This window comes from Arachis hypogaea, chromosome 17 (assembly GCF_003086295.3).
Source record: "Arachis hypogaea cultivar Tifrunner chromosome 17, arahy.Tifrunner.gnm2.J5K5, whole genome shotgun sequence".
NCBI classification, from domain to species: Eukaryota; Viridiplantae; Streptophyta; class Magnoliopsida; order Fabales; family Fabaceae; genus Arachis; species Arachis hypogaea.
The window spans coordinates 13,761,584-13,785,534 of NC_092052.1; the positions used below are offsets into that span (position 1 = coordinate 13,761,584).

At 31.1% G+C, this 23,951-nt stretch overlaps 2 protein-coding genes across 3 annotated transcripts; both read right to left on the reverse strand.

The window, feature by feature from the left end:
- Window positions 1-7,466: 7,466 nt before the first annotated feature.
- LOC112767237 (NDR1/HIN1-like protein 10) lies at window positions 7,467-8,473 on the reverse strand. The gene has a single exon (XM_025813121.3). It carries the CDS (start codon window positions 8,283-8,285, stop codon window positions 7,590-7,592), a length of 696 nt encoding a protein of 231 aa, XP_025668906.1. The 5' UTR covers window positions 8,286-8,473; the 3' UTR covers window positions 7,467-7,589.
- A 9,750-nt stretch (window positions 8,474-18,223) lies between these two features.
- Window positions 18,224-23,951, reverse strand: LOC112766378 (bystin). 2 transcript variants are annotated; one of them, XM_025812271.3, is made up of 12 exons: window positions 23,693-23,951; window positions 22,800-23,152; window positions 22,536-22,662; window positions 22,374-22,425; window positions 21,912-22,239; window positions 21,440-21,519; window positions 20,734-20,781; window positions 19,834-19,980; window positions 19,540-19,612; window positions 19,386-19,461; window positions 19,096-19,195; window positions 18,224-18,524 (listed from the first exon to the last, which is right to left on the reverse strand). In XM_025812271.3, the coding sequence occupies exons 2-11, from the start codon at window positions 23,103-23,105 to the stop codon at window positions 19,116-19,118; spliced, it is 1,317 nt and encodes a 438-aa protein (XP_025668056.1). In that variant the 5' UTR covers window positions 23,106-23,152; window positions 23,693-23,951; the 3' UTR covers window positions 18,224-18,524; window positions 19,096-19,115. The 2 variants fall into 2 exon arrangements, with proteins under 2 accessions (XP_025668056.1, XP_072078558.1); XM_072222457.1 differs by lacking the exon at window positions 18,224-18,524 and having other exon boundaries at window positions 18,872-19,195; window positions 23,693-23,921.

Sequence of the window (23,951 nt, forward strand, 5' to 3'; positions counted from 1 at the left end):
GAATTGTAATCTCGTCACATTCAAAGATCTGAATACTAGAAGAATCATACCATGCCGGTCTTGGACATCTAGAAGACCAAGAGTTCGTCTCAAAAATAGTGGTGCTGAAAGGGCGACAACTCATAAGGCCCAATAGGCTAAGTCAGGACAGCAAGAAACCTAAAAATGCTTTTCAAATTCAGTGGGAGGCATAATTTATTATTTATTTCGAATTTATTAGGCTTTTATTTTAATTTATTTTTCTGTTAGAGTTTGTTAGAAGATTTGATTTAGTTATAATTTGCTTAGTAGTATTTTTAGGATTTTAAAATTTAAATCAAATCTGATCTAATCCAATAAGATCAAATCTGATTTAAATTAGTTATCATATCTTTAGGATTTTAAATTTTAAATCAAATCTGATCTAATCCAATAAGATCAAATATGATTTAAATTAAGTTATCTTATCTTATCTTTTAGTTAGTTTGTTAGGTGCCTATTTAAACACCTTCTGGTAAGACAATTTAGATAACTTTTGATGAATAAAAATTCCTTAGTGCTTTATGCACGTTTTTTTAGTGTGATTAAGTGAGGTGAGTGATTTGCTTCGCTTGTTGCATGGAGAAAACTGAGTGATTCAATTTTCATCCCTCTGATCTAGGTTGTCAAGGACAAGTTCTTTGAAGGTCTAGTAGGGAATCCTTTTCGGTGACCTAGGTTGCTAAGAACAGGTTTCTTAGAGGTCTAGTAGGAAAAACCCCCTTTATCTATCCTCGTGTATTATTTTCTTATCATCTGGTATCAGTTATAGGTCGTAGGTAAATTCTTATTTATCTACACGTTCCATGGATCCTGTTTAGTCTCTTTTTTTTTCTCTCTCTTTAATTTCTGTAAATTCACGTTAGAGTCAAACGAAAAAAATAAAGAAAAAAAAAGAATTCTTTTTTTAATTTTGTTTTTGCAATTATTCTATCTTTAAGTCAGTGTCTGGAAAAAAATAATAAAAAAATGATCGAGTATTACAATAGTGATGATGAAGGAAGCTCATATGCGAAAAAAGAGTTCTCAGTTTCAAATCCCTGCATTCAAAGGGAGGAATGATCATGAAGCATATTTCAGATGGGAAAGGAAGGTAGAATCGATTTTTGCAAATTGCATCCTTTCAGAAGAAAAGAAGGTTCAACTGGTACAAGCCAATTTTTTCAATGCTGCCCGTATATGGTGGACTGAATTAGGAAGATCTAGAAGACGGTATGGAAAGCGCCCAATTAGCAGCTGGAAGATGAAGAAAATCATGAGGAGGCAGTTTGTGCCATCATCATACCACAATACATTTTTTGACAAATTTTTTATGTTACAACAAGGCTCACAATCAGTGATGGAGTACCACAAGGAGTTTCTATATTTGATGGACATGGCTAATATTAAAAGGAGTCCTGAGGTTCTTAAGGAACTATTTTTGTTTGGATTACATGAAGAACTTGTAGATGAAGTCCAACGTTACCGTTACACAACCATGGACAATTTGGTCAAATTGGCCATTGACTGGGAGCAAGTGCAACAAACGATAGATCGCCATAATAAGAGGAATTCTTCTACGCCTATCTTTCATTCTTCTTCAAAGCAAGAGATGAAAGAATTTGTTGAGTATGCTGTAGAGGGTGATGTGTCCTTGGAAGATTCAACAGTGCAGAATTTCTTAACTGGGTCCTTGGGATGTGAGCAATTTGAAGAATATGAGAGAAAAGAAATTGAGAAAGAGATTGAGTGTTTGAGTGAAAAGAATCCATGTTTGATTGAAAGCGAGAGTTTTGAGAGAAAAGATGAGAATAGTGAGCGAGAGGAGTCAATGAGCAAAAAAGAAACTGAGTTCAATAAACACACTTGTGAGAGAGATCTAGAAAGTTCTAGCTTAGACAAGAGTGCATTAGTCTTATTGAAATCCACAGAGTCCTTAGTTTCTCGTACATCTAACCATGAAATTCCTAGTGTTTTTATATCAAATTTTTCAGGCTTTGTAGATTCGTTGGTCAATTATGGAGGTATTAATAGGGATGAAAAGGAAGAAAGACAAATTGCACACTTTGGACAAGATGGTAAAAGTATGGTTGGTAAAATTGAACTTGCACACATGAGGGACATAACCAAAATTCAGTGGATAGAGAAGAGTCAACAAACCATGGTATTTAAACTCGGAGATTGGGTTTGGATTTCTTGGAGGGACGAAGAGCATCTCATGCAAGATTCGAGGACGAATCTTTTTGAAGAGGGAGAGAATGATACGTGGTCAAAAGGGCATTTTTGTCATCTTAGAGTTAAGGGACAGAATTGTAATCTCGTCACATTCAAAGATCTGAATACTAGAAGAATCATACCATGCCGGTCTTAGACATCTAGAAGACCAAGAGTTCGTCTCAAAAACAGTGGTGCTGAAAGGGCGACAACTCATAAGGCCCAATAGGCTAAGTCAGGACAGTAAGAAGCCCAATAATGCTTTTCAAATTCAATGGGAGGCATAATTTATTATTTATTTCGAATTTATTAGGCTTTTATTTTAATTTATTTTTCTGTTAGAGTTTGTTAGAAGATTTTATTTAGTTATAATTTGCTTAGTAGTATTTTTAGGATTTTAAAATTTAAATCAAATCTGATATAATCCAATAAGATCAAATCTGATTTAAATTAGTTATCATATCTTTAGGATTTTAAAATTTAAATCAGATCTGATCTAATTCAATAAGATCAAATCTGAGTTATCTTATCTTATCTTTTAGTTAGTTTGTTAGGTATCTATTTAAACACCTTCTGGTAAGACAATTTAGATAACTTTTGATGAATAAAAATTCCTTAGTGCTTTATGCACGTTTTTTAGTGTGATTAAGTGAGGTGAGTGATTTGCTTCGCTTGTTGCATAGAGAAAATTGAGTGATTCAATTTTCATCCCTCTGATCTAGGTTGTCAAGGACAAGTTCTTTGAAGGTCTAGTAGGGAATCCTTTCCGGTGACCTAGGTTGCTAAGAACAGGTTTCTTAGAGGTATAGTAGGAAAACCGCCTTTATCTATCCTCGTGTATTATTTTCTTATCAGCGACACTTCTCTCTCCGCGATGGCAATGGCTCCCCGCGTGCGGCAGTTCGGTGGCAGATCGGCAGTAGGGCGCGGCTCCCTATCTTCCTTCTCAGCTCTCTCAGACGCTCTCCTCTCCTGTGTGTGTGTCTGCATTTGAATTGGAGAAATTGTGAATTAGGGTAAAATTAGAGTTTCTTTTTCTTTCATTTGGAAATTTTGAGATTTAGGGTTAGAAATTAAAGATTTTATAAAGGAATAAGGATAAATATGAATAGATATTTTGATAAAATTAAAGGGTAGAGTAATTTTAAAATCAAATATACTCCATTAAAAATATTTAAGAATATTATTCATCAACATATTGCTAAGTTCAATTAATTATTTTTAATTTAAATTATAAAATAATATATTAATCACATTTTTATAAAATATAGTTTAAACTCAATATTAATTATTCAAATTAAATGATATAACTTTTCATTATTTTTTTATTACCGAAACTTTAATTTTAATTTATAAAAAAACTAATTATAATAAAAATTATATATAAATATTAATTGACTTAAACTTAGAATATTTATAAAAATCAATCTAATCATTTCTAATAAATTAATTTCTAACAGTTAAAATTAATAACATAATTCATTCATAATAGAATTTACTTAGATTGTGTAATTCTTCCATTACTTTCAAATTATAAAATAACCAATTATAACAAAATTACACAAGAATGTTAATTAACTTAAACTCACTATTTATAAAATTAATTTAATCATTCTTAACAGATTATTTTCTAAAAATAAGGAACTCAAATTAAATTATAAATTATTCGTAATAGAATTTATTTAAATTAAATTATATAATTTTTTTTATCTTTCAATTATCAAAATTATAATTTTAATTATACCAAATATCCAATAAAATTATATAAAAATTTTAATTAATTTAAACTCCAATTATCCAAAATTTAATTATCCAAAATCTTGGGATGTTATTACAGGAACCATTTCTGGCCTTGGTTAAAGAAGTGGCAGAAGCACGGCAAAATAGAGGCGGATGCACGGCAAAACAGAGGGTGACCAGCGAAGGATAATGAAACAAAAAAATATTTGTTATAAATTTATTTTAAATAAAAGAAGGAGGGTGACCAGCGAAGCAGCGACGACGATTTTGCCTTCTGCAATGAGACGGTGATCTTGAGTGTAAGAGATGGAGTGGTGGAGACAATGAGAGTGGACGAGAGCGGCGAATAGCAGAATAAAGAGTGAAAGTGAGGATTAGAATTAGGATTTTTACTTTTTACATTTGTTTTTATTTTTAAATTTTAACTATTTTTATTTATGTTTAACAATTAATTCTTTTAATTAAAAAATTAATTTTTATTCAACATTTAAGACTTGATTATTAATAAAAATTATATATTAATTTATAAAAAATATAAAATAATATATACCATTTTTAAAAATTAATCATTTAATCTTGAATTTTTTATAAAAATTAATTAATTAATAATACAAATAATATTTTAAAAAATTAAATTTTTAAAATAAAATAAAATTATCTTATAGATTTTAGCATTTTAAAATAATTTTTTTAGTGACAAAAATTCTTGTATTTTGTGACCAACAAATAACTTGTTACAAGGAATATTGAATTTTGTAATAAATTAATTTTTATTACAAAATAATTAGAGTTTTTGAAACAAATAGAGATTTTGTTACAAAATATTTTGAACTTTTGTAACAACTTCATCTTTTATTACAAAATATTATAAAATTTTGCAACAAAACACTGGTTTGTTACAAAAGCCAATATAATTTGTAACAAAAAAATCAAGTCGTTACAAAATAATAAGATATTTTGTAACAAATTATATTGTTGTTACAAAATATTATTATTATGTAACAATCACTAATTTTTGTTACAAATGTTTCATTTTCTTGTAGTGAACTTTATAGTTGCTACACTTGGATCACGTCTTTTTCACTTCATCCGATTCATCAACTGTTTCAAATTCCTCTTCAATCATTTTAAAATAGACTTTTTGCAACAATCTATCTGCAACTATAAGCAAAGACACATACACAACCATAAGCAAATAAATATCTATCTAAAAACAAAAAAACAAACATCTAATAATAATTATAAAAACAAAGAAACATCCACAATCATATAGAAAGAAACATCTACTTTTAAAAATAAAAAACACAATTATTACTCAACCTATAATAATCTAGCTGTCTAAATCTAGTAAATGTTTATAAAAGCAGCCCAATGCATATAGTGCCATTTCTTATCCAAATTTGGTAATAACTCTCTCCAAAATAAATATAAGGTTCTCATTCTCAACCTCATCCATGAGTTTGAAAATTTATGTAAAAAATTCAATTCAGCCCTATTTGTTTAATAAGATAAATTAATATTGAAGACAAAAATTTCCAAAAGAATTTAATAGCAGAAACATCCCAGAGATTATAAAAAAATATAGAAACCAAATAAGCATTAGCAATAGTTATGAAATTAAAGGTTAAATGTATTCAATAAATTCAGACTTTGTAAGTACTAGCAATAAAAATCAAGTAAGTACTATCAATAATAGAAAGTTTAAATGTATTCAGTAAATCCAGTCTTTGTAGATTATAACATTCTATTTTCATTGCTTCTAAAAGCAAAACAAAGTAACTAGTCTTAACACACCTTCAGAGTTCCCAAAAGCTGTCCCAACATTCTTTTATTTCTATTAACCAAGCTTAGATCTTCTTTCTTCGGCATAGCCTTGATACATGTTCTGTATTAGGAATCTCAGAAGCCTTACATGAAAAACAAATAATAAAGCGTTAGATTTATAACCTTAAACCAAACACTCATGGAAGAAGACAACACATTTGTAATTATCACCTTCAAAATTCTTTGATTTTCAACTCTCCAGCATCCACCTTCATTCACAATTCATAATAATTAGTCAAATTTAGAAGAGTGAATATCCTAAATTGAATCCTGATTATTAAAGCCTAATAAAGAAGGCATAGAGAATGCTAAGCAGAAAAGAAATAAGTTGTACCAAAAAAGAGTAACACAAGCGATATTACCTTGTCTACGGAGCCCTTGTAATCGGCAAGGAAGGAGGGGGCCGGTGCGAGCATGGATAGCTCGAGCGTGATAGAACTGCAAAAAGCAGAGGATGCGAGCGATGGGATGAGAGTCGCGAGTGACGAGGATGCGTCGGGCGAGCAGCGTGGGTGCGAGTGGTGCAGATTAGACGGCAGTGCAACGGAAGAGTGGCGATGATGTGAGAGTGCTGCATGGACGATTCATGATGGGATGCGAGGAGGGGGAAGCAACAGTATGATGGTGGTTGTCTTTTCTGCGCAAACAGCAAATGAGGTGGTGGAGAAGGATGCAAGAACGACCGACGATGGCGCACGAGGACGGTGCAGCGGCAACACGACGAAACCACGGTAGTGTGAGGCATTGGGGAGAGGGATTAAGATTTGTGATTTTGTGTGGTGAATGGTGAATGGAAGTAAAAATAAATTAGGATAAATTTTGATTCAAAAATACTATTAATATTAATTAATCAAATTTTAAATTTAAAAAATAATTTGAAATTAATAATTATTAATTGAAATTATTTAAAAAATTAACTAATTTATATTGTCTACCTATATTTTTTTTATAGAATATAATAATGAATAAAATAATCTTACTTAGTAACTAACAAAAATTTAACTAATAACAAATTAACAATTATTTTTAAATTGTATTTTATATTAGTTAATTATTATTAATTATTAATTATAGTAGTTTAAAATTGATTGATCAAAAATCATTTACCTTTACTTTTCTTACGCATATTATAAACATTCGAAAAATACCACATAGCTTTCACAAGTATACAACACAATTCATATTCATTTAAATTAACAGATAAACCCTCAAACCCACAAAGAAAAGAATAAAAGAAGACACAGATTTAAGCGATCGATTTGGAGTTTTGCAATATGAAAGCATACTTTATTATTTGTGTTAAAATTTTTATTGTAATGGTAGTCCAATTTGTTAATATAAAAATTAATTTAGATGGTGTTGTAATTATTCATTAATTATATTACGAAAATGTTTGGTAACAAAAAAAAATTAGCTAAAAACAGCTATAACTTGTCTTATCTAGTATTCATTAATTGTTGCGACAATTAATAAATGTTAAATAAGACAAATTCTGACTGATTTTTTTTTGTTTCCCTAGCATTACTTATTATATTAATAGTTGATCTATTTTTTATGAAAAGAATACAAAATTTGAATTCTCAATTCTGATAAAAAACAACAAAAAACACATTTTAATTTTATCCAATTATGTGATTTAAGAATTGAAAATTTTAAATTAAATAAAAAAATTTATTAACAATAGCTGAAAGTACGTAAATTATTAATTTTATAAAATATCTAACAATTAATTACCAAGTCAAATAAAGAATGAATAAAATATTTGGTCGAATAGGATTGTCTAAATTACGCATTGCCACCCCTAAACGTAAGAATCAGAAATCAATATCGCACTTGGTGGGCGTAAAGAAGGTGAAAGCATTGGTGCCATTGACGAATGGAACCTTGAGATCACACTTCACTTTGGGCCTGTAAGTGCGAGTAATAACATCACCAAGCCTAAACCTCATCCTGAAGTAGAGCTTCACGTAGATATCAAAAGACCTACTGTTCTTGTCATCGCTGATCTGTGAGTAGCGGCTATAATCAAGAAAAGTGTTCTGTTCTCCGGAGAAAACACCGGTCATGGCGTTGGTTTGCTTCTTGTATTGCCTAAAGGAGTTCATGAAAGTGATGACGTCGGAAGTGGCGAATTGCGTGTCCATGAAGAAGGCTTCGGCTAAAACCTTGTCGTAGTAGATGCTGAGCTTCTTGTTTGGGTTGTGGGCGGTGAAGTTGAGCACCATGTTGTAGCGGAGTTGGGTGGTGTTGCTGTTGTAATCGAATTTCGTTATCTCTGCTTCGTTGACGTAGAACTTGAATATGCGAGGTTGAACCACCAGGTAGAATATCACTCCTGCTATCACCACCAGCACGATGAGCGCAAGAAGAATCTTCCAGAAGACGCTGAATAGGCAGCAGAAGCAGCTTCTTCTGCTTCGGTCAGGGCGGTAGCGCCGTGGCGGCTCAGCCGGTGGAATGGCTGGTCCGTAGTAGGCTCCGTTCAAGTTTGGTTGCTTATTATCAGCCATGCTTAATTAATTAAGAGATAGAAATAGATGTGATTATTGAATTGTTGTGATGATGATGAGGGAGATAGATGAGAAATGATGAGTTTATATATACAATAGAATTGTAGAAGAAGGCACTAACGCGGTTGTGGAATTGACCGGGTGCATCTTTGGATACATGTAGCATTGTTGAATTCATTGAGTTTCTCTCTCTTTTCTATATCTTCCGAAATCGCCACGAACCAACTGAAGAAAATTCCACGCGAGCTGAATGAATTCAATAAGTTTCTCTTCAAAATTATTAAAACAAATCGATTTTTTTGGACTGTTTCATACATGTTCATGTAAAAATAACGATAGTAGTTAGCTTTACCTGAATTTCTCCTGTGGGAATTATATGGAGACGCGCCAAATTTTGGTACAAAAGTTAGAAGTTGTTGTAATATATTATTTATATAACACTTATTGACGTTAAAAATATTTTTTTATAAATATTTTTTATTTTAAAATATAATTATTTGTTTAGTCATATTAAAAATAAAAATAATATTTTTATAATATATTAAAATTAAATTTTATAATTTATTATCTAATAATTAAAATAAAATATTTTTATAGGAAAATAATTATAAAATTTTTGTTGAAATATTCATCTTATTATACTATTTCTTTTTTAAGGAGGATGGGAGACTCGAATTGTTGTTTTGGTGCAGCTCGCAGTTTAACACATGTTGGCATGGTGCCCAATCGAAGAAGGAAGTAAGCAGAGGCGACTAGCGTCGATATGATCCTAATTATTATTTAAGCTTGAATGCACATTTAGACCTTCAAGTCTAGAGACTCGCTGCGTACCCAAATTCCAAATATTTATTTCGTTTTTTAGTTACTTGGTTGATTACATGTACTATCACTAAGCAAATTTAGTCTTTTATTTTTTGGAGCACAAAATAGGAGTAATTAGTTCTTACTGTAGTATTACAATGCTCATATACTTTGTACTTCATGATATTGTATTACAAGGATTCATTCAAAATATTTAAAGAATCTTTTTAAGAAAATTAGTAATATTAGGGTGACGTGTTGCTTAAGGTGAGTTATAACTCCACTTAATAAATTATTTGAGGTGTGTTATAAATCGACTGTTTTAATTATGATGAATTAATATTGGATTTTAATGGTAGGTTTATTCATAACTTACAACAATAATTTTATAGATTTGGTATACATACATGTCTTTTTAGCATATAAGCTATGAAGCACGGATTCTTCTATGGTGCCAGCGTATCGTGTCAGACACGAATCCGACACCAACACTCGACGGATACTTCAAACGAGCGTATCGGTGGCGTGTCTTCTTACGGTGCAAAATTTTGGTGAAACTGTCACGAATCCGAACGAGTCCGACCCAATTTTGTGATTTTATGGCCCAATTAACCGATTTTTTTAATTTTTAAATATTTTAAAATCAAAACAAATCAAAATTTAAATTTAAAAATAAAATAATTAATAGAAGCAGAGTTGATGACAACAGTCCAAATCTGAGTGAGGTTTCGTATTTATCTTTAGATGAACCAAACATAGAAGCTGTGGTATTTGTGGATGATGGACTTGGAGGAAAAGAAATTGATACATTTTCTGTTAGCGAGATGATAAGAGTAGATTAAAATTTTTTATTTTTTTAATAATTGCATAATTTTTAGTCTTTTTTATGCAACTATATTTCCTCTTATATTTACAATATGATATTTTATTAATTTGATATATTATTTAAATTTTAATTCACAACGTATCCTAAACGTGTCGTATCCAATTTTTTATAAAAAGAACGTGTCGGCGTATCCGTGTCGTGTCGTATCCGTATCGCGTGTCGTATCGGTGCTTCCTAGCATATAAGTCTATACAAGTTGGCTCAAATTCAACAAAAATAACCCTCAATTTAGAGAGCGTGTAAACACGCGCTTCCTTAACATATTGAATAGCACAAAATGAGAAACAGATCTTTTCCAATGTTTATATCCCGCGTTCTTCCTACTTCTTCGTTTTCTCCTTCTTCTTTGCATTTCTCCTCCTTTTTCTTCGCGTTTCTTCTTCTTCTTCTTCTCATCATCATGCTTTTTATTGTTGTTGTTGTTGCATTTTTTCTCCTCCTCTTTCTATTGATTTTGCAACATTATGTATTTTTTTTATTTAATTTTTTCTCCCAAGAAAAATTATAAGAAAACGAAATAAGAAAATGAAGAAGAAAAAGCAGCAGAAGATAAGGAGGAGGAAGAGGAAGAGTTTTGAATTATGCAGAACTTATCAGAATAAAAATACACCAAAATTTTTTAACAATACACAAAAATTTTTTAGTTTTTACACCGAAATCTTGCTACAAATACAAATAAATATTTTCTTTAGTGCTGCATTTTTTTTTCTTATTTCTTTCTTTATTTTAGTTGAATGAATGTAGGTTCATCCTCTTCCAAGTAATATTGTAGCATTATGTGTTTCTTCATATTCTTTGTTTGATTTTTTTTTATTCTTATTAAGAGAGGAAAACAAGAAGAAACTTGGGAAAATAAAATAAGAAGAAAAAGGTGAATAAAAAAAAGAAGATGATGATGATGGTGAAAAACAAGAAGAAGCAGCAGTAAAAGATGGGGAGGAGAAAGAGGAAGAGTTTTGAATTATGCAGAATTTATCAGAATAGAAATGCACCAAAAAAATTTTATAGTACACCGAAAGATTTTCAAAATACACCGAAATATGTTCAAAAATACACCGAAAGGAGAATGGAACAGATTCATCACAATAATAATTTAGATTCAGAACTCTTACATCGAAATTTTGCTACAAATGCACAAAAATATTTCTTTTAATGCATTTTTTTCTTTTTTTTTTTTCTTTTAGTTGAATGAATGTAATTAAGTTCATCCTTTTCAAGTAATTTTGCAGCATTATATGTTTCAAGTAAAATAAGAAGAAACTTGAGAAGGTAAAATAAGAAAGAAAAGATAAAGAAGAAGAAGAAGAAGAAGAAGATGATGATGATGATGATGATAATGATAATGAAAAAGAAGTAGCAGTAGGAGATGAGATGGAGGAGGAAGATGAAGAGTTTTGAATTATGCAGAATTTATCAGAATAAAAATACACGGAAAAATTTTCACAGTACACCGAAATATTTTCAAAAATACACGAAACGAAAATGGAACAGATTCCTCACAATAATAATTTAGATTCAGAACTCCTACACCGAAATTTTGCTACAAATGCACAAAAATATTTCTTTTAATGCATTTTTTCTTCTTTTTTTCCTTATTTCTTTCTTTCTTTTAGTTGAATGAATGTGGATTCATCATCTTTTAAGTAATTTTGTAGCATTATGTGTTTCTTCTTCTTTGTTTGATTTTTGTTAAGAGAATAAAATAAGAAAAAACTTGAGAATATAAAATAAGAAGAAAAAGATGAATAAAAAAAAAGATGATGATGATGGTGGTGAAGAAGAAGAAGAAGCAACAGTAGAAGATGAGGAGGAGGAAGAGAAAGAGTTTTGAATTATGCAGAACATATCAGAATAAAAATACACCAAAAAACTTCTACAATACACTGAAAGGTTTCCAAAATACACCGAAAGTTTTCTAAAATACACTGAAACGAGAATGAAACTGATTCATCACAATAATAATTCAAATTCATAACTCCAACACCGAATTTCTTTTATTGATTGCGACACACAAACTCAGTTTAAAAATAACACACAAAAATGACTGAATTATCAACAAAACACATCCAAATCAATTTTGGATCAATCAACGTCATCAATATGACAAAAATTTTACGATAACGATAATAATAACGACGACAACGATAGCGACAATACGTATAAGTAGAAGATGACGATGACTATAACGATGATGATCATAATGATGAAGATGATGGAAGAGAAGGAGGAAAACAAATGAGAATGAAGATGATAGAGGAGAAGGAGGAAAAAGAAGGAGAAGAAAAAATTCCAATGAAAAGACGAGGAGGAGGAGGAGGAGGAGGAGGAGGAGGAGGAGGAGGAGGAGGAGGAGGAGGAGGAGGAGGAGGAGATGATGGTGTTGGTGACGGCGATAACGAAGTGTCAGGGGTGGCAAAGAAAAAGAAGAAGAAGCGCGTGAGGTAAATTAGATTAGAGAAACTTGTATAAATTTATATGTCAAAATAATTTGTATGTGGAGAATATTTGTAATCTTATTAAATAATCATTTTTGTCATCTTAATAACTAAAATTCATAACATCAATGTTATTTTTGATCTCTATATAAGTGATAAGTCATGGTACATTAGTACTTTATCTCTCGGCAAAGAGTAAGTTCAAAGTTTTGAATTATATATAATATGAGTTTAGCTTAAAGCACATGTAATTAAATTAGGTTGGTGTATTAATTAGTTTATTAATTCGCTTAAATAAGTATTAAGAATGGTTGAATACGGTTATATTAGTGAAAAAAAATCAAAATTTATTTTATTACTTAAAATATTTATTATTTAATTAATACTTTTTATTATTAAACATTTTTAAACTGTGAAGTGGTACCATAAAAAGATAAAAAAAAAAAAAAGCTTATTAGAACACATGTTAAATCATTATTAATGGTTAAAAGTTGTCAAAATTTTATTTTAATAAATATACAATAAATATATTTTTTAAAAATATTTTTGTTATGTAATATATTTTTGTTAGGTTATTAATAAGGATCTAGCTAACAATAAGTCAATAAGCATTTTTGAAATGCACTCTATATTAATTAATTGTCATTAATTAGTGATTATTTAAATTTTATTTTTTAAAAATATAAAATTAATGATTATTAATTGCAGTTGTTTAAAATTGGTTGTTTAGGAGTTGTTTATTTATACTTTTTCTTAATAGAAATTATTCTGTCCAATCTGCTTTCTTTATTTTATAAACCACACATATATATAATTGATATTCTTACCCAACAGTAAAATTTCTTAAAATATCAAGACTAATTATAAACTAAACAACAAAAATTTACCTAAATTATATACAAATTTTTTATACTAATTATAAAAAATTTACCTAAATTATATATCAAGACTTTAGAGTAGATTTTGAGCATTCTTGGCTTAGAAAGAGTAATTAGGCAATCTTGAGTCATGAATACTCAAAATCTACTCTAAAGCCCAACCAAGCATTTTGTCAAACACTTGGAAGGCATAAAAGGAAAGCATAGTAAATTGCAAGGAATGTAAATCTACACTACTCAATTGCAAGGAATTAAACAACAATAAAGCAAATCAATAATAAAAGAACATGAATCATAAATTGCATTAAAGGAAAATAGAAGAAGAAAGAGTGCATCAACAACAAAGTAAGCAATTACAAGAATGAAATACAAAATTAGAGAGAGGAAGAGTAGAGGAACAAGAAATTGTAAAGGAAAAGTAAATCAAAACATGAATTAAACCTAGACCTAAGAAATTCTAATCCTAATTCTAGAGAGAAGATGAAGCTTCTCTCTCTAGAAACTAAACTACATGATGCTAAAACTTCAAACAATTGCTCCCCCCTTTGCCCAAGCTTGAATTCTGCATGAAATAACATTAGAAATGAATTGGGTTGGGCCCAAAGTGCTTCAGAAATCGTTGGGGGCGATTCCACTTTAGTGGGCCACGAGCAGCATCGGCGCGCACACGTACATGGCGCGTGCGCGCCCCTATATGCGAAGCAACATATGACAAATTTTATATTATTTCGAAGCCCCGGATGTTAGCTTTCCAACGCAAATGGAACCGCCTCATTTGAACCTCTATAGCTCAAGTTATGGTCGATTGAGTGCGAAGAGGTCAGGCTTGACAGCTTTACGGTTCCTTCATTTTTTCATGAGTTCTCCCACTTTGCATGCTTTTTCTTCATTCCTTCCATCCAATACTTCCCTTATGAACCTGAAATCACTCAACAAACACATCAAGGCATCGAATGGAATTAAAGTGAATTAAAATCACCAATTTTAGGGCCTAAAAAGCATGTTTTTACACTTAAGCACAAATCAAGGGAGAATTGCAAAACCATGCTATTTCATTGAATAAATGTGGGAAAAAGTGATAAAATTCCCTAAAATAAGCACAAGATAAACCACAAAATTGGAGTTTATCATGTTGCATGCCACTTAAAAGGCCAAAGTTGAAGTCCTTGGAGTTGGCTATTGCTGGGCGTTTAGGGCGCCACTTTCTGGCGTGTGGAATGCCACTTTTTGTACCTGGGAGTGGAGCTAGCGTGTGACATACCAATGGTTCTTGGGAGGTGCACTTTGGCGAAGAAACAGGGTCGCAGGCATGTGGCACGCTAAGGTTGGGCTCTGTTTTTATGTGCTAGAAGATGAGGATCGTTTGTGGTTTAAACTGAACGTCTACTATAGATTATTATATATTATTGGAAAGCTTTGAATGTTAGCTTTCTAATGCCACTGAAACCACTTCATTTGGATCCCTATAGTTCAAGTTATTCTTGTTGGAGTATAATGAGGTCAGGGTTGCAAATTCTCTTTGAACTTCCCTGGGCTTGTTTTCAACTCTTGCTTCCCTGGAAGGTTGTTTCCTCTTGCATGCCACCTTCCTTGCTTCTCCTAAAGGCTTATTTGATTGTCCATCTCTTTCTTTGTTCTTGCCTAAAATCTTTGAACAATTTTCTAAATATATCCCAAGAAACATTGATTAAAGCACAAAAATCTCAATTAAAATAAGAAAATCACTAACTTTGTTAAAAAAATCCAAGAAACATTGATTAAAAACATGAAAATCTTAATAAAAATAAGAGATCACTAATTTTATTCAAAGAAATAATAACTAAAAATAACTAAAGATGCTCATGCATCAATTTGACTAAGCTTTCTGTTATTAATAATATATATAGGGTATGTGATTATTTTCTTTAAGTAATCATTCTTTAATTCATGGTGAAAACTCAAATGCAGTGTCTTTATGTGAAGTTTATATTTAAAAACTGTTAGATAATTTGATTAAATCATCATCCAACGATTTTTAAATATCTTTACATGAATACAACTATTTGGACTCTTTATCTTAGGTTGTGTTTGTTTGTTAAGACATGAACACAAATACATAGACATGGTGGTATATGTCAACCGTTTGTTTGGTGAGACACGAATTTTTATGGACACGGTGGTACATAAATACACATAAAATACATGTATTTTGTGTTCTTCCTTAAAACTAAGACTCTGAGACACAATGGATATGACACAAAATTTGACCTGTTTACTCTTTCACTCTTTGTTCTCCCTCCTCCTTTTTTCCTTTTCCCTCTTCTCTCTTCTACCGATGATCTTCTCTCTTGCTTCCTCCACTGCCGTTGCTACCATCCCCGCGCCCTCTTCTCTTCGTCTTCCCTATTTCACTCTCCAGATTCTCTTTTCTCTTCATCTAGATTTGCACTCCCACATCTGCAGATCAAATTAACCAATATCCAAAAACACACAGAGAGAGAGAGAGAGAGAGAGAGAGATGCACCGAAGGTGATCACAGAGCCATCAACGAGCCATTGAGATATCAGGCGTTGAGCATTGCTTAACGTTCCCAATTAATGCCGCCTCAACTCCGCTTCGCCTCTCCACCTCCATTAGGATGCTCCCCTTTCTTTTCACCTTTCTTTTTTCTCTTTTGTTTATGTTTGGTTCAATTAATTTCTTTTAAATAAAAATTATTGAGTTAATTATTGATAAAAATTTTTTGTTGAGTTTCTGGTAGTAATTTAGGTTAATGTTAAAATTTTCGTAATAATAAATGGTAGAAAATAATGGTGATTATAATACTGATAAAGTATATTAAAAAAATAAAATTGATATTTATTTTATATATGTATATTTTATATGTTATCATTAAATACATTAAAAAATTTATATACTTTTGTGTTTATATATATATATATATATATATATATATATATAAAAGACACTAACCAAACAACCTTAATTCATATATGGACAACTTGTAAACATGAAAAGCAAGAAAGAAAAAAGATCGGGGAGGGTAGGGGAATTTTTCTCCTAGCCAGGTAATAAGAATAAACTATTTTAATACAATCGCAATAATGAAGTTAGCTTAATTGAATTAAATGGTACTTAGCTTATTACTCATATACTATTATATATCTTTGTTTAACCTAATTTTGTCGGTGATCTTTTGTCAATAAATCATATGCAGGTAACACTAATTCAATTTGTAGTTTATCCTAACTTCAAAATTGAAATCTTATGGTTCTTAATCTTTAAGTTTTTTATTTTTTATTTTTTAAAAAAGTACTATAAACTAAGGTATTTAAACAAAACAAAATGTATTAAATTTAATTTTAAAAGCTTAATTAAATTTGTTTGGCTTCAGCTAATTAAGACATACATACACTCAATTTCTTACCTTAGAAAGTGTGATATATCATTTAAAAAAAATGGCATAGATTACTTGTTACCTGTGCTAAAATCTTATAATTTTTTATGCTAGTGAGATAAGAATAATAAAAAGTAAATTATAAATTTCTTAGTTATAAAAAATTAGTTATTATATTATAAATTTTTTAAAATAAACTATTAAATAAATATACATAGATAATTTATTTGATTTTATTTATTTATTTATTTATTATTATTATTATTATTATTATTATTATTATTATTATTCATAAAATGCGATGATGTTGCTTCATTTGTCTCCACATCCTTGATCCAACCTTGTGGTCTTGTGGATCACGTTATTATCGTGCAGCCTTTAATCCTCCATCTTTTATGTTAGTTTTTTGTGTTCTCATCTCATCTCATCTCATCATGCATACTCATTTAGAAAAAAAGAAAAAAAAAACACACACACACACACACTGTTTCTATGTACCAAGGGGGCATATAGTTGGTGGAACTAAACTGTGTATGTGAATAAGACATTTGGAAAATCGAATCACATTAACGTCAAAGAAAATGTGCAATGTGATATAGAAGTTACAAGATAGGTTTGATAGAAATTACCATCCTAATTCAACTTTCGGATTCAGAAATTTTAAGGCAATAGGTTCAAGATCTGCTTACAAACATTCGAACACAAGTACCAAATTAGTTTACCAAAACCTCCAAAAAGGACCCAACTCAATTTTTTGGCCGCTCAAGTTTTTCACTATTAATTCATTTATTATGTGCAGTGAAAATATTACTGTATAAAAAACTCATTCATATATTTGATCAAAGAAGATATTCTCAAAGATGTTATGCATGCGTCTATTCATCTCATATCAGCATGGTCAATGTCAAACAAAAATTCAATTAATTATCCACACATGACACAAACTTATAAATTTGGACAAAAACAAGTCTATAATAGGGTGTTTTTTTTTAAATAAATAAAATAATATTTTAATTACTAAAATAAATAATTTATAACATTTATACTGAAATGCGTCGCTTCTCTTATCTCGTTTACAATATAAATGAGATAAGATAACACGAGATAAGGTCAAATAGAAATATAATTTATATATCATTTACAGTATAAACGAAATACATATTATCATATTTCGTTAAAATTGTAAACGAAATAGGTGAATAATTATAATGTTTATACCGTAAACAAGATACGTGAAGACAAATTTTCAACAACTATAAAAGAAGGTAGAATCATTTGTATTCTCCACGAATATTTTAGTACTTCTTTTCTATCTATTTTTTCTGAAAATAAACCAAAATATCTAATAATAGTAGATACTTAGTTGTAAGTATATATCTGAATTGCCGTATAAAAAATAATAGGGATAATAGTGTGTTTAAATACGTGTTATCTCCTTTACACTGTAAACGAGATAGAGAAACAAGCATTTTTGTAAAAACGTTACAACTTATTTATTTCAGTAATTAAAACATTTTTTTATTTAAAAAATCCCTATAATAGTGTTTGCCTAGAAATAAAACTAATAACCAATCATCAGTAAATATAAATAAAATATTTAAAAATATTCCAGTTATGGACCAAAATTGGCGGTAGCATAAACACAATGTGCAGCCACCCTAGGGAATATATCCTTCAAAATTGTAATAAAAGCAACCGACATTAAAAAATTTTAAAAAATATCAAGTTTGCCTTTAACATGATGAATTATATTTTGCTATTCTAATGGAAAATAATACTGTTATATAATACTAAAGCTGCAAAGCCACCCACTGATTTAAGATGATTGCAACTCCTAATTTTTGTTCTCTCCAAAAAACAAACCTGCGATGGAAAACAAGCATTTCAAGGCTTCAAAATCTAAATTAAATATCTAAATAAATAAAAGATAGAGATTCAAGATTGTACAAAGCTAAACCAACACATACATTCCTTAAAAGTTTTGAAAGGAAAAATAAATAACCTATTTAGTCCAGAATTTAATGCTGATAAAAACTACACAAACCAGGCAGTATTTACTACTTAGTAATATTACTAAACCAACAAATTATGCCATGGATGTTTAAATTCTAGCTTCTGTTTTGTGTACCTGTTCTCTGAAGTGAAGATATCATTTTCAGATGGTAAAGCGCCACCGGATTAATAAAATAAAAATGATTACCATCTTAAAATTTATTGATCCAATGGTAAAACCCCGTTATATTACCTTGTCAACTGGAATCTAAAGTGAGATCCTCACTCACTAAAGAGGATCCAAACTGCTGTGACACTATTGTCATATCAGATATTTATTCAATTAACCAACAATTAATCAACACAACTTAACAAAAAGATGAATAAATAAAACAGCATTAAAACTTAAAACAAACTACTAATAACAATCTAAAGATTGTACCAGATCCATATAGAATTAAATTAGTCCTCCTCCATTGGAACCTCTGGAATGTCAAAACGATCTTCTTCAATGGGCTTGATAATCACAGATACTGGCGAAGGTACTGGGTATGTCAAGGAAACGGCCGGAGGTACAAAAGGTCAAACAATCATAATTAGGTGGTTCCATAATATTTAGAGCTAGACATGTTACGTTTAAAACACAATCCCTTATTTCTCAAGATTGAAAATTGCTTTAAAATTGTCCATGCATTAGCCAGAGCATTTAGAATCTCTTTAACAAAAGGATATAGATTGACATGAGATCTTCGTCCTTTTCACCTCGGTTTCGGCTGTGGTCCAGCTCTTTAATAATTTCAGGTGTAACCTGTAGCAAGGGAAAGTAAATTATGACCAGAAACTTAAAACACAAGCAAAGCAGCCCAGACAGGGATACGGAACTCACTAATCTATGATTTTGCTTTTCAAGTAGAATCCTTAAGTTATCCTTGTCTTCCTTTAGCAGCTCATTTTTGTACCTGAAAGAGACATCAATCGAGAACACTCGATTAGAAAGCCTGCTGGAAAATTGATGATAATTCCTACCTGGGACAAGGTAGATTATTAAGGCATAGACAACAAATTGATGAACATCAAGACTCTAAGAACATTTAATAACACACAAATCTTTTTTAAAACATTAACCAAGTGGGAAGAAACATTTATATCAAATGATTAAGGGAAATGGCAAATCACTGACCTCTGCACAAATGCAAGAAGTGTCTGGTGCCATATAACAGGCATTAGTCTAGTGTCGTCGAGAAATCTCATAAAGTGAGCCACTACTGCATCAACCACCCGATACGGCAAAGCATATTTCTTCTCCAGTAAAATCTTTATGAAATAGCTGCAACGATTACCAGAATTAATTGCCATGACATATTAAGGAAGAAAAGCTATTTTGATCAGATGCTTTATAGTGCTATATCATCTAAGACATGAACAAAGCACATTAATTAAATCAGAATGCATTAAGGCTGTCCAACATCTTTTGAATCCAATGTTTTGGGAGAAGACCATTGGTTTACCAGGCCCTATTATTGGGAATCCAATTAATCCAACTCAATCCATAGAGGTCCCAAAGGGGGTGGTCCTGGCTCTCCCAACAAGAACTTCTCTCATTTCCAATAGTCGAACCTCCTAGTTATAACCCCAAGCTTTAATGTTACATGGAACATTTTCTAATGAACTATATTATTTATTAATTAATTATTAAAGATTAACTTTATTTCATTTTTTTTATAACAATTCACAGTTGATGTTATTGTCGTTATGTATGCATCTTTATGAACATTATATGGGCATAGGGGGAAAGAGTGAAAGGAAAACCTTTGGAAATATATGCATACACATCTAAACAAATTATCCTCTATTTGAGATAGAACTAGGCATCTAGTATCTATAAGGCATATGGTCTTCAGAGGACTTTCACTCAAACGTGTTGAGAGACTGGAAAGCTACAATCCACCGATGTAATGTTTTTCATGGTATTTTTTTATTTGGGAGGATCTCTTTTCCTCCATTTCTTTCTATTTGCTCTTCTATATCTTAATGAAATTTTTTGTTATCAAAATAAATAAATGGTTACAAGATTAAATACCTCGTGGTGCCACAATATTCCATCCTTGCCAGCCTCAATAGCGCAGCACTGTAAATAGATTGAGAGTTTTCAGTGAGTCTTGCATTGCAAACAAATCAATTTATATTTATTCTACATTAACATTTATGCACCAGGTATCCACCATTAACAGTAAATTTTCAAACTTTGACTAGCAGCAAATGCAAGGCTATCCTGCCACTATAATATTGTATAACAAGATCGATTTTCTTTTGTTGTTATTGCTCAAAGCTGACATCAAACTGTCTTACAATAATAATATTTATTTCAATCCACGTGATGGTTTAAATTTGGGCAATGTCCACAATGCATCTTGCTAAACAAGGTGCATCATGCTTTGAAGAGCACATATATACAAACCAATTATTTGAACATTATAAACTTCTCCCGAAAGCTACTGATTTTTGAACAATGGCCAACACCCATAAAAAGCACCACCACTCTTTTATTAGATGCCTCTAAAAATCTAGACATCCATCAAGTGATCAACAACATTGAATATCAAAGAGAACATAACTAATTACACTATCCTTTCACCAATAATGATATGTTTCTCCAACTAAAGTCCAAGAAACCAACTCAAAAAAACCACTATACAACACATTTTAGTGAACTGTAAGATACCAAGCACTAATGATGCTGCCAAATATTATAATTTCACAAGGCATAATTGACAAAGTTCACATACCTAGAATGGAATGAAGGAATAGAAACCTTTGACATGGCACTTCCGATAATGATCGCTTCCCTATTCTCGCATCTGCAAGACTGACGGTGAAAAATATTGTCAGATTTTCACAAGAAAAATGAATTAACATGTTGAGTTATAGATTGTATTGTAAACTAGTTTGTGTAAACTAGCATTATAAATCTTATTTGGCTTCAATAGCTAAATTCCAAATTATGATCACTAACAAACGTACATGTTTTTGTTCATTACATAGAACTTAAACCCAAACTAATCCAGAATATAAATTGCTCTTTCAAACTTCTTGAAATTTAGAAATCAAATAGTCTTCAATATGCCAAAAGCTTAAAGAATACTACTATAGATTCAAATCAATTTTGCATTGCATATCAAATACTATCTGATAAAATATAAACAAATGATTTACAAACACAAAAGGTCAAAGCAATGTAAAGTATAAATAATTACATACCTCACAGAGTGGAAACAAAATTCCCTTAAAGAATGCACCAGGTTTATATAATGCCTTTTTGAGAGTTTCGTATACACTAAAATGCAGCTTTTTACTTTTCCTTATGTCCTCTCTCACTCTTGGAAGCAAGACAAGCTTGTAGAACCGTTCTGCCTTTTTCGTATTTAAATTAGAAGCAAAAATCCTAGTTACTTGATACAAAGCATGTGGTGACCAATTCTCAGGTTCGGTCAAATACAATATCTCTTCCCATTGTGCCATGGAAGGGACGGGTTTGATTGCCTTGGGTAATTTACCTGTGGTATATTTACTAAGTATTGTCCCTACTCTGCAGAGAGAAAATAGAAAATCAGTTGGGCATAATATCAAGCACATAGCAAGGTGCTAACAATCTCAACAAAAAGGAAGTTGTCCATCTGAACTCTATATGAACATAGAAAATTGAATTGGATTCGCAATTACCCCTTGTATAAGTCAATTACGAACTGGTCCAATTTAGGCACCGATTGATGTTCTAGACAAAGAACAATATCATAAATAACAAGAAAGAATAAAAAGTCAAACCTCAAAAGAAAAGGAAACAGCAAAAGTCGAAAAGGAAAAGTGGATGAATTTTAATGATACCCAAAGAAACAGAACCAGCCTTTTCTTTTATTCTTTCAACAATGAGATCCGCAAGTGTTTTCTGCCGATCCTGCCGGTTCGACAAGAAAGCCTCTATTATTCTCTCGTCCTCCTCATTAATATTCTCCTGATTTTCAATATTATGAACAAGGAATAATCAAACACACTAATATAAATAAGCATATAATAATTTGCACTTTAAGATGCAGGGGATTCAAAGGTGCTACAAATGAGAAATTTGCATCAATGAGAGTGTTCACTCACTTCATATCCATCAAACTGGCTTTGAGTCTCATCAAATCCAGGAAATTCATCGATATTGCCATCCTCGTCTTCTATGTCGATGGGCAGCTCTTTAATTTCATGGAAGGAACTGTTGACATTCTCCTCTTCCTCCTTCTGCTGAATCAAAGCTTCCTTCATGATCCTGGAGGTGATGTTCGAATCAATCAACTTGGCTTCCTTCTGGTGCTGTTTGGGAGCTTTGGTGCGCTTTTTCCGCTTCACAGACTCAGTGCCATCAGGAGCAAACTGCTCCGGATTGAGAATCCTTTCCTTCCTCTTCCCCATTGATGAAGCGTCTTCTTACTGAAAACCGTCTCTATTGGTGTTTCTTTCTGCAAGAATCAATGGAAAAAAAAAAGGGTTATAAAACTTGACTCAAGTGATTAAGAATGTTGAGGCATATCAGCATATGGTCATTAGTTCAACCGGTAGACGATATCATAATTAAAAATGCATTAAAACCCAAACTAATTGTCGCTAACACAATTTTTTTTTCCGATGAAAAAGCAATGTGCATGCATAAGGCAACAAAAATAAATTTGTAACAAACAGCAATGATATGGAAAACCGTAATTGCATTTACATAATCATTATATGCTCTTTTTTTTAACCAATAATAATAATATTGACTTTTCAAATTAGGAATTTGCTAGGTAGACAAAGGCTTTTGTGAACCATGTGAATAATCGGCTCTAAAATTAGTTCAATAAAGTAAAAATACACTACACTCTTAAATTACCCATCTAAATTTTAATATTAGAATAACTATCCGCACACCTAATCAATTGAACATCTGATATATTTTCATTGTGACGCTATACTTTTCCTTCAAATTAAAACCAAGGTTTCTTACCAAATAAAAAAAGGTTTACCTGCTCCGCTGCTGGCAATGAAGGGCGACGGATTGGTGGTCGCGGCAGCAACTCTCACAGACGGCAGGAGCGCTGCAGCAGTGTGGTCAGGGGAGCTTTGTGGTTTTTTAACAAGAAAAGTTTTACGTGTTTGTAGGGGAAGATAGAGAGGGATAATGTTAGGGGTTTGGAGGGTTTTAAAGTGTTTTCAATTTTCAATACCAGACCGTGTAAAAGAGAAAAGAAGAGCAGCTCAGCCGCTGAGACCAAAAGTCTTTTT

Coding starts and splice junctions, on each gene's coding strand:
- LOC112767237 (XM_025813121.3), bottom strand. CDS start 8,285: ATGGCTGATAATAAGCAACCAAACTTGAACGGAGCCTACTACGGACCA.
- LOC112766378 (XM_025812271.3), bottom strand. CDS start 23,105: ATGGGGAAGAGGAAGGAAAGGATTCTCAATCCGGAGCAGTTTGCTCCT. Junction 22,663..22,799: donor GCCAGTTTGATGGATATGAA/GTGAGTGAACAC, acceptor ATTGAAAATCAG/GAGAATATTAATGAGGAGGA. Junction 19,196..19,385: donor CGAAGATCTCATGTCAATCT/ATATCCTTTTGT, acceptor CATACCCAGTAC/CTTCGCCAGTATCTGTGATT.